General features: G+C 35.6%; 1 protein-coding gene across 1 annotated transcript; it reads right to left on the bottom strand.

Annotated features, from left to right (window-relative positions):
• Window positions 1–409: 409 nt before the first annotated feature.
• Window positions 410–12,477, bottom strand: LOC107581848 (contactin-1-like). Its single transcript, XM_016267554.1, has 24 exons — window positions 12,253–12,477; window positions 11,116–11,196; window positions 9,865–9,906; window positions 9,587–9,713; window positions 9,280–9,461; window positions 9,067–9,162; window positions 7,993–8,199; window positions 7,773–7,872; window positions 7,296–7,477; window positions 6,214–6,338; window positions 5,991–6,108; window positions 5,705–5,855; window positions 5,457–5,584; window positions 4,699–4,871; window positions 4,496–4,619; window positions 4,132–4,299; window positions 3,481–3,630; window positions 3,183–3,253; window positions 2,852–3,083; window positions 2,293–2,405; window positions 2,031–2,220; window positions 1,791–1,906; window positions 1,252–1,408; window positions 410–1,000 (listed from the first exon to the last, which is right to left on the bottom strand). The coding sequence occupies exons 2-24, from the start codon at window positions 11,168–11,170 to the stop codon at window positions 918–920; spliced, it is 3,090 nt and encodes a 1,029-aa protein (XP_016123040.1). The 5' UTR covers window positions 11,171–11,196; window positions 12,253–12,477; the 3' UTR covers window positions 410–917.
• Between the last annotated feature and the right edge of the window lie 1,541 nt (window positions 12,478–14,018).

The raw sequence follows: 14,018 nt of genomic DNA, 5'->3' as shown, positions 1-14,018 counted from the left end.
GTGCTTGACGCATCAGACGTCGGTTGTAGTCCATTTACAGCAACTTACAAATTTAACCTAAACTGAAATTGGTTGGCGCTTTTTTAAATAAACTTAGCTTATAAACTTTAACAAATAACATTGGATGTGTTTAAAACTAGACTTTTAATGCTAGTTCAATTTTATGGTACAAAATCATCTGTAAAAGCCAGAGTGTACCATATTCCAAGTTGAATATAATATTTTTGTAAGTATATCAACCTAATTCAAACATTCTTTGATTTTAGATAGTAGAAACTTTAATGGCAGGATTTCAAACATACTGTAACTGGTAGTTTCAATCTTTCTGACATGAAAAACGTACTATTGGAAGACAAAAGAGAAGCACTTTGTTTGGAGATGTTTTCAATGTTTATTGATATACAAATGAAAATATCAATGTAAACTTGTAGCAAAATACTAGGAATATAGCCTACTAAGAAAGAAATTTTCAAATCAAACACAGTCACAAACATTTGTAAACATTGTCAAATGGAAATTAAATATGTGGACAAGCAAGTGTATAAACAAACACTGAAGTTGAAACATGTAAGCCATAATGTACTGTAGAGCAGCTGCTGACGTAAAAAAAAAAAGACTAGCAAAACATGTTCTGTGATAGATAAATAAATAAATATGTCTTATTTCTGAATAAGTGACTGGGAAGTCATCAAACAATTCACCATACCCAGCTACCACATTTATTTTACAATACTGATTCATTAGTTGATTGTGGGTAGTTTGTAAGGCAAACCAAGAGGGTAAATTCAAATATTCTACACTCCCAAACAAACTTCATCTGCACCATGAAAACCACCCCTTTAAGGAAATGCACTCAAACTATATTAAGATTGTTTCTTAAAAGTGAATTCCGCCAAAGTGTTGACAGTTGTTTTTGCCTACAGGCCTAAACTCATCCAGCCCAGTGCCAGCAGCAAGACAGAGGCGACGCTGAGAGATTCAGCACCCAAAGCGGCTTTACCTGAACATAATACAAAACAGTGGTAAGAAAGATCAGCATGAACAACGGTTACATTTGTGGAACTGCATCTATGCATCTATAACTATGTGAAAGGTATTTCAATTCCTTTAGTGAATATACAGTATACTTTAAATTATGCAGAACTTCAGATATCATTTTGTCATTACCATCAACATGATTAGGGTAGGACAATGATGAATGAGGTGGATAAAAAATGAAATCCTTACTGATTAGTAAAAGACAGTATTCACCTTGCACTCTGATCTGTGATATGGGTCCATCACCTCCCTCACAGCGGGCTCGGACCTCTATGACGTAATCGTCTGTCTCTGGCATGGGAAAGTCGATGTAGTGTCTGCCCGTGGTGTAAAGCTTCCCATAACGCTCTCCTTCCCTCCTGAACAAAATCTGAAAGAAAAATACAAATGGTTATACGTGCAATATTTCCAAAGCATCAATACACACTCAAAAAAGTAAATAACTAAGTAAAGAATTAATTAAAGACATTATAAGTATAAATAGTATAAATGATCAATTTAAATAAGGATATTAAAATAAAATAAAATAGTAATAAAATAATATTCAATAAAATAGCATAAATAATCAAATGAAATTAAATATAAAAGATTAATTAAAATAAAGGCATTAAAAAGGTTCCAGAAATAAAATTTAAATAAGGATATTTTTAAAAATCATAAATAAAATAAACATTAAGATTAACAAGACATTAATGAATGTGTCTCTCAAGTCTTTTGTCAACAGAACACTAAGTAAAATATAACTGACTCACCTTGTATCCCTCCACATATGACTCATTCCAGTAGTTATAGATGTGATCCCAATATAGATAGAGCCATTTGCGATTAAAGCTGACATATTTGTAGACTCTCAAATGGCGACTTGGGGCTGGAAAGATAAAACACATATACTATCAGTATGTTTAAGATCCCTCAAGCCTCTCATTTCAAATGCAAGGTCTGTATAAACCCATAATCTGGGCAAGTGATCTAGAGAAGTGCAAATCTCTTACGTGGTCTCCTGGTGAACATTTCACAATGCTCGCTGGGGGGCCCGAGCCCAGCTCCGTTGAACGCTCGTACCTCTATGAGGTAGTGGGAGTCAGGCCGCATGTTCTCCAGGCGTGTTTGGTTAATTGTTCTATGCACAAGGACTCGAGAGGCAGCAGCCTCATTATCATCGTACTTCCTCCAGTAACGAATCTGGACACCAAATGAAGAGACATGAGGATCAAAATTCATTATTATCCCTTACTATTCCACTTTAGGACTCACCTGGTACCCGTCGACCCAGTTTGGCGGTGCCTGGTAGACCGGTAACCACCAGACCAAAGCTTCAGTAGCGGTGACCTGGCGGGCGTAGACATCTAATGGAGCTTCAGTCGGTGCTAGGACAGATATTACATGTGTCAAAAAAATGCTTTATCTCAATTAAGAACAAATTAAATATCAAATAGAAAAAACACATTAATAAAATAAAGGATGAATTAAAACAATGACAATAAAATAAGGTCCCAGTAATAAAAATAAAAGTATAATAAAAAAAATTATATAATAATAAAAAAAAAATTTATTATAAAAAATTATAATATATTTTAAATTATTTTATATATTTATATTATGTTTTTTTTATTATTATTGTATTATAATATTTATAATACAAATAACTATAAATTAAAATAAGGGTATTAATATAAGGTTCCAGTAATAAAAAATAAAATAAAATAGAAAAGACCAAGCAGTTCCAGTATTTAAAAATAATGTTCCAGTAAATAAAATAATCTCTCTTTACTCAAAAAATTACAATAAATAAATAAATAGAAATACATCTCACCTAGCCTTGGTGAGTAGACCACTGATATAAGACTTGAGGGTCCTTCTCCTTTGTTATTGTAGGTGTTCACTTTGACCTGTATCTCAGTGTCTGGGGTCATGCTCTCTTTGTAGACGTAGCGTCTAGTCTCGGGATCCTCCACAGTCGCCCATTTCCATTCATAATCCTCATGCTGCTTAAACGCCACGACGTAGCCAAATTTTTTACCAAAGAAGAACTGAGGCTTTACAGGCTGCAATGAAATTAAGGACATGAAAGACATCAGAAATGTGCCACTGACCTCTTCTCAACAAATATAGCATAAATACAGTAGCATATGAACATCACATACACTCCAGGTCACGATGAGCTCTCCGCTTATTCCTACTTGCCCCAGTACGTCAGAAGGAGCTACTGTAGGCCCTGCGACAAGAGAAACACTGGGTGAGAATAGATGTGCTATATAGTTTTATATACACATATACATTCATTATATACAAAATGTTTTTTAGAAGCATTTTGATTTTTATTAATATAAATTAAAGTTTTTTTTAATAACTGAATATCTATTTTATTAATTTATTTGAATTTGAATTAATTAAATATAAATATTAAACACTGAAAGCTGTGCTTTTTATAAATAAACTCACTGGCGTCCCATGTCTTGATTTTGATGGACGGACGGCTGTTTTCCCCAGCTCCAAATTCATTGATGGCATGCACACGGAATTCATATTGCATCCAGGGGTAAAGGTGAACTATGGTGGCTGACTCTGTAGATCCGTCCAAAAACACAGGAGCTGGGAAAACAATATTTGTTCTCTTAAAAATTCACTTCATGAAAAAATGAAAATCCTGGGTAACCAAACAGTTGCCGGTAGCCATTGACTTCCATATGATTTTTTTTCCCATTCTGTGGAAGTCAATGGCTACCGGCAGCTGTTTGGTTATCAACATTCTTCAAAATATATTTTTTTGTGTTCAGCAGAAGAAAAAAACTCATACAGATTTGGGACAACTTGAGGGTGAATAAATGATGTCAAAATGGTCATTTTTGGGTGGACTATCCCTTTAAGTTTGCAGAACATGATCACAAGAGCAAAATACTAAACACTAAGATTGAAGAATATATTAAGTTCTTCACAAGATCTTATTCCTAAATGTGACAAAAAAGTCCAATCAAGTTAAATGAATTCTATTCTAAAATACAACAAACATTTATACAAAAAACATTCATTATTATTTTTCAGACCAGTTTTTTAAGAAAAGATATGTGTTTTGTCTCCCTCTAGTGAACTCACAGGTGGATGCGGTTTTCCAGTCTTCAGGATCCAGGGCGTAAAAGTCTAGTGTTTGGACAACATGTTGGATAAGAGGACTACCGTGGTCTGATCCCAGACTCCATCGTAGTTTTACTGTCGTGTCTCCAATCTCTTCCACACGGACGCCACCTGGAGGACCAGGCAGACCTGAAGCGAAAACAGTCGGCAATGTCATGATGGTTATATTTGCGTCAAGTCTATTTGATTTATGCAGTGAAACAATACGAGTGGTTAGTTGTTGAACAAACTAAACATCACTGCATTGTTTTTAATACAGTTATGTACAAGTTTTTGATCATATGCACGTATCAGAGGCATTATTTTAATAAGCTAGGACACCAACCTTTGACAAGAACATCAGCTTCTGCGGTGGCATTGTCCACTATGGTCTGAGCTGTGCAGGAATAGTGTCCTGCGTGCCTCACCTGAATGTTCTTGATCAGCAGGTCTCCGCTGTTCTCGTGACCCTGCAACAACACACACACAAACAGTGAAATTACTCGTCTTCCTGAGAACAGAATGCCTGAGATTCCTGTCTCTACTCACATTGAGCAGCTCGTAGTGTTCAAAGTCTGTGTAGAAGTTGATGACGTAGGAATCAACAGTCCAGATAAAGGTGATGTCCAGGCTGGGATCATATGATGCAGAGCACTGGAGAATTGTAGTGTCACCTACAACCGCCTCAGTGTCTGATGGAGCCACTATGATTTTGGTGGCCTCTGAGAACATGAAATGGACACAAATGCATACACCTCATATTACCTCATATTAACTATTTATAAAAATGAAAAAGACCAGTCACAAAACCTATGATAAACACACATACACACATAAATTCATATCAATTTTAACCTCATTATGTTGATTACAAAAAAGTAAATAATAATTATGAAACTACCCATATGCACTATTCAGTTCATTAATATTTTTATTTACAAGATAATGCAAATTAATTTTAGTTTTAATTAATTAATCAGTTATGGTAAAATAAATAACACTTCAGTGGACATATTTCTAATAATTATACACTAATAAAATAAAAATTTGCTATTGTCTAAACTGGTATAAATAAAATAAAATAAAATAATACAAAGGTGGTATTGTCTGAAATGGTATAAATCATTTTAAATAAAATAAAATCAAGTTGTTATTGTCTAAAATAAAATAAAATAATACAAAGGTGGTATTGTCTGAACTGGTATAAATAATTTTAAATAAAATAAAATCAAGTTATTGTCTAAAATAAATTAAATTAAATTAAACTGACAATCAGTATAGGTGAGGAAATTAGAATTTTGTCTGACCGGTGATAGTGAGAGTCCCTGTGCTGTTGGATTTGCCACGGTCATTCTCAGCATAGCATGTGTACGAGCCCTCGTCACTTTTTGACACGTTCAGAATCTCCAGACTTCCATCATCCCAAATTAACATCCTGAAAAATAAGGATAAAGAGAGAAGAGGATGAAGATAACTGTAACTAAGCTTCTATCTCTGCCACAACATTATGATTTACCTGTAAGTAAATGCATGCGTTTAAGATCGACTGACTAACCTTGAAGAGTTGGTCAGCAGCTCTGAGCCTCGTTTCCAGATGAACTTGGGTTTAGGAGCAGAGCGGGGTTTGCACTCTATAACCACACGTCCGTTTTCAGCCCCGAGCAAAATCTTCTTCACTGGATTATAAATGAATGTTGGTGCACAGGCTGTGAAGAGACCATTGAAGACACAACCTTCAACGATAATTATGTACCTTTTTGAAGACACTTCTAGAAAAGAGCAGCTCTTTTTTTCTATGTAAGCTATACTTTACAAGCGTAAAGAAGTATTTAAAAGCTCACAGACAACCCGAAGCTCCGCGCTGGCATAGATGGTCCCCCATTCATTCTCAGCAATACACTGATACATGCCCGAATCCTCAAATGTGAGACTGGAGAACTTCAGCTCCCCTTTGCCGTACTAAAAAAAGAGGAAAAATGCAACAGAACACACATGATTACTTGATTTAAAACAACATGAGGTTCTCATATGGGTCTTCCTTAACAAATAAAACAGTGTATTAACCGAATAGCCATCCTTCAGCCAGCGTATCCACGGTAAAGGCTTCCCCACGGCAACACACCTGAGAGTGAGTTCGCTACCAACATCTTTCTCTGTGTCATTGATGTGCTCCGCCCACTCTGGAGCACCTGAGGAGACAATCACATGCACACAGTCTCGAGTTGGTACTACATTTGCATTTAAACTTACACTGTGACTGTTAAGTATGTTCTGTATACTGTAGGATGACCATGGGTTGTAGGAATGAAATTCGGATGTAGCCTACTACATCCTCCATGTTGTTACTGTCACGTGACCTACCAGTGTCAGTTGTGCCACTTCACTGGCATTTAAAAAATCCTCTCCTGTGGCCTCATGGGATAGTAAAGTATCCATCGTATGTGCAATGCAGAATTTCAGGTAGGTCATCTGGGTACTTTTTTCCTATTGTATTTTTTATTTATTTTTTAATACTATGAATTAGGCGTACTACTCTTTTAGTGTACAATTTTTTGCATACTATATAGTAGGGAAGTATTTGACTTTGGACGCAGCATTTTTTTAAAGAAAATTATAGTTTTATTCAGCAAGGATGCATTAAATTAATCAAAAGTGACATGAAAGATATCTATAATGTTACAAAAGATAAAATAAATACTGTTCTTTGAACTTTCAATTCATCAAAGAATCTTTAAAAAATGGATCACAGTTTCCACAAAAATTTAAAGCAGCTCAACTGTTTTCAACATTAATAATAATAATAAGAAGCAATGTTTTGAGCACTAAATCAGCATATTAGAATAATAACTCTATTAGAATAGAGTAATGGCTGCTGAAAATTCAGCTTTACCATCAAGAATAAAATATATTAATACAAATTTTAAATTGTAATAATATTTCACAATATTAGTGTTTTTATAGTATTTTATATCAAATAAATGCAGCCTAGGTGAGCATATAAGAGATTTCTTAAAAATCTTACCAATCACAAATTATAATATAATATAATATAATGTTTTATTATTTTTATTATTATAAGCCCTATATAAACAGAATTAAACCAGAGTGTCTGTCTTTTAAACTTTTGTTTTTCGAGTTTGTTTTACCTTCCACATAGAGCCACTGTCGATACCAGTCCATCCCTTTAACGTTGAGCGTCTCACACTCGTAGCTCCCTTCATCTTCGTACTGAACGTTAATCAGGTGCAGTAAAGCTCCATTCATGCTGACCTCATAGTTGGGCGGGAGATCAGCATCTAACTTCCTCCAGCGGATGTGTGGGAGCGGACTGAAAGGTAAAATTGAGTTTATATGATTAAAAACTACCAAAAATGAGTGAAGAACAAATCTAATACTATTGTGTGAATGACTATGATTCACTAACACAAAAAGTATGGTTGTATTTCTATGTTTATTGGACATGTACCATGATTATACCCTCATATTCTTTGAAATACTTCAGGATAGCCTGTTAAGACCATAGTAAATGAATAGTGTATTCCTTCAGCACCATTGTATTTTGAAGTACCATGGCATCAGTACCATGCAGACTATATGGACAGCATCTGCATTTGTTGACTCACTTTCCAAGGGCAAAGCACTCCAAGGTGATGTTCTGATGCACCAAAGCATAAGTCTTGGGAAATTTCACACGGATATCAGCGGGATACCGCTTCACCTCCTCTGTGCAAAGGGCAGAGACGAAAAGGTAGGTCATTAATTGACCTTTAAAAACAACAGTGGTCTCAGTAAGGCAATTATGAGCAAAACTCTTGGCGTTGTGGGTAATTTTATAGCGCTCACTCTCTATTTGTGGAATCAGAGAAATCGGCATGCTGAAAACACTCTTGCCGATGGTGGGGCTTGACACGAAACAAGAATAATTCCCAACATCAGATGCCTCTACTTTAGCGATGTACAGATTTCCAGTGGTCTGTGACACGAAACGCCTCTGGTCTGGTATGATGAAGTTGGGGAAGTCGTTGTAGATCCAGCGGAACATCACCTCACCTGAGAGACAAAACCAATTGACAGAAATCAGATTTCGGTTGCTGGAAGGAAAGTGGATCTTTTTGATTAAAGCACTTTCTTTTACTATGTACCTCTATGATTGTTGGTTATCATGCACTCTGAGAAAAAAAGGTACAAAAGCTGTCACTGGGACAGTACCCTTTCAAAACGTTCACCTTTGGACCTTATTTAACCCTAAAGTGTGCAATTTAGTACCTAAATAGTACATCTTAGCACCTACTGAAAAGTGACAACTTTTTGTACCTTTTTTTCTGAGAGTGTTGTATTTGCATGTATTGTTAAAATAACTTGATAACACTCTACAATAAAGTTTAATTAGTTAACACGGGTTAATGCATTGACTAACATTATATAACAATGGAAAATACATGTGTTACAGTATTTATTAATCTTTATTTACATTAGTTCATAAAAATACAACTGTTCATTGTTAGTTCATGTTAGCTCAGGTTCATTAAATTATATTAACAGATACAAAGTTTGATTTTTATAATGTATCGGTAAAAATTATTTAGATTTACTCACTTTATTGAATATTATGTCACAAAGCTATATTATTTAAAATTATTTAAATTAATTTAAATGATTGCATTTGAATGTACATTTTACTTTACTATTAAATGTAAAATTGTATCCAAAACCTTAAACTTAAGTAAAAAAAAAAAATTCAGTGCTGAGACCAGCATATTATATAGAATCACAAAAGTTTTTTTCCCCTGCTTTTTATCGAGGTGCCAAAAAGGTTGTATGTATATACTATGGCACTGCTAATCAGAGATTTTAAAACAAAACACTTAAGTATTAGTATCACTTTGTTAAATTGTATGTGAGGTGATCACTTCTTACTTGGATAGCGAGAGGGAGGAGAACACAGCAGTACCGCTCCCTGTCCCTCCTTAACATGCACCGGCTCGCTCTCATCTGTAGGGAACTGGTTTAGGTCTACAGTTCGAAAAAGAAAGAGAAAAAAAACCGAGGACACAATATGACAAAACAGATATCTGGAAACAATTTATAGTCTTTACAAATATAAGAAGTCCTACTGTATCTGTCACATACATCCAAATTTGACAGTGGCCTCTTTGCTGATGACAGTGCCGTACACGTTCTTAGCCACACACACATATTTCCCAGCATGCTTGCTCTTATCTGGGTTGGTGATGACCAGGTTTCCTCCCACCAGGCTAAAGTGCTCATCAGGTTGTTCCATCAGTTTAATTTCCCAGTTGTTTAACCACCATCTGTGAAATACAGCCTTTTATTAATGACCTTCTGATTTTCTCATTGCAAGTGCAAACAATTTGGTAAACACATCCCTGCAATTCCCAATACAGACGGCACAGGATCAGAAGCTGAAAAATATTACTTGATAATGGCCGGAGGGTTGGCCCGCGCTCTGCAGTTCATGGAGATTTTGTTCTCTGGTGAATCCTCCGCATACACGGTGTCCAATGGCTCTTCCTCAAATATGGGCCCAAAGCCTGTGGCCTCCTCTGATGGAGATTACATGAGCCAGCATTATATTCAATTTACACAAACTACCCAACTAACAAACCCGAAATTCAAATGTGGTAACATACTGAGGTGAAAAACATCAATATTTCATACTATGTAATTACTTGCAGGTAAAAGTTAAAGACTTACTGTCAAAAATTCGGGGTTCAAAGATCCTGGGTTTAATTGCAGCTGGAAAATTAAAGAACAACTTTAATTTGACTTGGTTTACTTGGACAGCCATTTTTATTGTGTGTTTTAGGAAAATACATAATATAGATATAATTTTTACAGGTTCACAATGAATTTTAATTTGGTATTACCTAAAGTAAGTCACACAAACAGACACACATAATTTAAAGAAATAGTTCACTCAAAAATGAAAATGTGCTTAATATTTACTCACCCTCGGACTATCCAAGATGTAGATGAGTTTGTTTCTTCATTGAAACAGATTTGGAGAAATGTAGCATTACATCACTTGCTCACCAATGGATCATCTGCAGTGAATGGGTGCCGTCAGAATGAGAGTCCAAACAGCTAATAAAAACATCTCAATTCACAAGTAATCCACATGACTCCAGTCCATCAATTAATGTCTTCTGAAGTGAAAAGTTGTGTTTGTAAAGAAACAAATCCATCATTACAGTGTTTTAAATGTAAACCATTGCTTCTGGCCAAAATACAAGTCCATAAACCATAAAAACGCTACTTTCAGCGAAAAAGTCCATCCCCTGTTGTCCTCTCACATCAAAATCCACCGACATATTTGTTTAGAACTGTTTTAGACTGTTTTGGCTATTTCTCTCCTGATTCAGACAAGACAACTTTTTAAATGAATAAAGCAATATTATAGATATATGAGTTTAGTCGGAAGCAACAATTTGAAATAAAAAACATGTCTTAATGATGGATCTGTTTATTATAAACACATGGCTTTTTGCTTCACAGGACGTTATTTGATCATCATGATATGGATTATTGTGATTTGGATTATTGCTATTTTTATCAACTGTTTGGACTCTCATTCTGACGGCACCCATTCACTGCAGAGGATCCACTGCTCAGCAAGTAATATAATGCTTTATTTCTCCAAATCTTTCAATGAAGAAACAAACTCATCTACATCTTGGATGGCCTGAGGGAGAGTACATTTTCATCAAATTTTCGTTTTGGGATGAACTATTCCTTTAAACATAATTTTGTATGTTTATTATGGGGACCATTGGCTGCACCCAAATTGGTATGTGGGAGTATTTTAGAGTTTAAAAAAACTTTATCTACTCCATTTAATATCATTTTCTACCCTTGAAGACACTCCTGAAAAAAAAGAAATTCAGCTATACTTTAAATGTAGTTAAATAAACACACACACACACACACACACATTCAGTTCCTCACCGGCCAATAAGAAGAAGTAAGAGAGAACACACAGAAGCATGGCTGGGGTCACCATCTTGATCTGACAGTTAAAAACCAAGCCTGAGAAAGAGAAAAAGTGAAAGAACATGTGTGTGTGGGTGAAATGCTGTAAAGCTGCAGAGTTGAAGCTACTGAAAGCTGCATTGTCTCACTCTGATGTGCAGACTGCAGCAGATTGTGTCCGAAATCCTACCAATGTTAAAAGTGAATCAGCAATCCACACCTTCTCTCTCACTCACACAGACTATGCACATATGCACACAAACATGTTTACACCCACAAGTTCAGCCATTACTGCAAATGTAACACATAAAGGAAAGGTAAATCTTAGCATAAACGCATGCACACATACTCACAGAGTTGCTTTATAAATGCAATCCTTGCTAACACATTCAGCATCTCTTATTTGCTGCCACTGCACTTTCATACAGGGTGAGCAAGGACAGAGGATGAACATCTGCAACCTAATATGTATCCATTCATCAAGCATCTCAAGAACATGTTTGACCACCCATCTCTCTAAACAATTGTATTTGCAGCAGCAAGTTATGCATGTGGTCTACTTGAATGCACAGCATTTTCACCAATCTCTTATATTCTCATTGCATCCTCTGTCTGCTCTTGTCCTGCACATTCAGATTTAGGTCACTGCATGCCTACTGTAAGTTCATACTAAGGGCGTGGCAGTAACAATCTAGCATCTGATCTAAATGATCTTACACACTGAAATACATGGATTTACATTTGAATTTAACAGAGCAATAAAAATCATAGCTGGATTTCACTGTCCTTTTCCCTCATCTTTTTTAAATAGGCTATTATAATTAGAGCTTGGTGTGATCATAACATATAAAGTGTATTTTCAAGCACTAATAATTCTAATATGTATGTTGTTTATTTATTTTATGTATTATTATTTTATATATAAAGGAATGACATCTGGTATGTCCGGACTCATCCACCCTGTTCTTCTGCATTGCGGTATTCCCGAACCGCGCGGAACACCTTCATCCGGACTTTAGCATGCAGAATAAACTCCTGAAGGTCATAGACAGATCATATTCTCACCAGAAACCCCCAAAGCTTTACATATCACCATATCAGCAGCAAGCTTACCGGAAGAATGCGTTTAATCCTTCGTCAAACCCACAGACCTGGATCAGAACCACCGCGTCGTCCCGCAGCCCAGCGCGGAGACAGACACACGGCCGGCGCGGCACCAGCCTGCTATTGGATGAGAGCGGAAGCTGCGCATGCCAGGATGCCGTAACACAGAGGGATGCTGTCTGAGTTCATGTGCTACTGCAGTGGATCTCAAACTAGTCGATGTGATTTTAAGGCATTTATGAATTCTGAATTCAAAATGTATATGGACCAGCACGTGATATTTGGTGATTTAAGGTAACAGGAGGCTTATCCACACACATCTGTTCAAATCCAGTGGATTAAATTCGTATTTTTCATTTGAGACTCTCCAAATTCCAATCCAAGTAAATCAGTCCAATCGGATAAAGAGGCCAAATGACTGTGGGTAAAGGCTTAAGACCGCTTTACTCTTCAGGGCAGCCACACAGGATATAATGCATTAAACTGCACTTGCATTATAACATTTATGGGACAGTGAGGTAAAATGAGCTACTGTTTGCTTAAATTGTTCTCTAGGGAAAATAATCCACAAATTAAAACTAATATACCTAATTATATATTGCAGGATTATCTGCTATATCTCAGGGCTATAGAAATATGATTTTTTTCCCCCTTAATAATAAATAAGTAAACCAATAAAAAGAAATGAACTTGCCCTAACATAGAGGAAACTGTCAAGTTGTCATTGTAGATGAATTTCCATTTTAAATCAAAATATGAACATTAATTAGTTGCACTAGCCACATTTTGCTGCACATTATTAACAGTAATAATAAATAAATAAATAATAAACCAGCAATGAGGTTTGGTATTATTTAAATTCTAAAAATTAAATAAATATATAAATAGATAAGAATTTAGCTTTGACTTTAAAAGTCGCTTGAATATACAAAAAAATTATGTTTTCTTTAATTTAACAGAATTAATGTTCTTTGATTAATATAATTGATCTTTTAAACAAAAACAGACAGATGGTAGTTAAATCCGGAAACCAACATTTATTTTAATTCTTTTATATACAAAATATTTTTTTGCGATTTATATTATAGAGTAAACCATTTCACAGCCTTTCATGCTTTATTTTCATGTAGCTTTAACATTAACCAGAATATTATTTCACACTATCGTTTCAATCGTCTTTGCCCCCTCCGACAAAAACACATCCAAATGTTCTGCACCCACACCAGTGCAATCCGGCCTCCTTCTTTGGGGATGCGTCCATTTTCTTATTTTTCCTACAGAAAAAAAGTCATAAACTTCCTGGTCAAACAGAAAAGAAAACAACAGTGCCGTTAAAAGAGTAAGAGCTGATGTGTGTGTGAATTCAGGTGGAACACTGTGCGGTTTTCTGCAGCGCTACCTAACACATAATCATCCGTTGATTTGTTTTTCAGACTCATGGGGTTCAGGAAATAGGTTGTCGTCATTTTTCAAGTGGGCTTTTTTGTTTTCATCCAAAGTGACTTACAGTACACAAATTGCTGGGACAGTTCCCCTAGAGCGCCTTGGGATATACTGTCATGCTCAAGGGCTCAGTTGTGATTGGATATCTCAGCAGCTTTTCCATTCACAGACCGCCCCGGCATCCTTTCATGTGTCTAAAATAATTTTGGCTGGACATATACAAAGCCAATGTCAGATCTATACATTAAAAAGCAGACAATTCCAAACTAAAAAACTTGATGCAAGTTATGACAAGCTAAATCATGAAAATCTAGGGCCTTGCCAAAAAAAGG

Source organism: Sinocyclocheilus grahami, unplaced genomic scaffold, assembly GCF_001515645.1.
Source record: "Sinocyclocheilus grahami isolate Dianchi unplaced genomic scaffold, SAMN03320097.WGS_v1.1 scaffold1.1, whole genome shotgun sequence".
Taxonomy (NCBI): Eukaryota; Metazoa; Chordata; class Actinopteri; order Cypriniformes; family Cyprinidae; genus Sinocyclocheilus; species Sinocyclocheilus grahami.
This window is presented reverse-complemented; position numbering and strand designations above follow the sequence as displayed.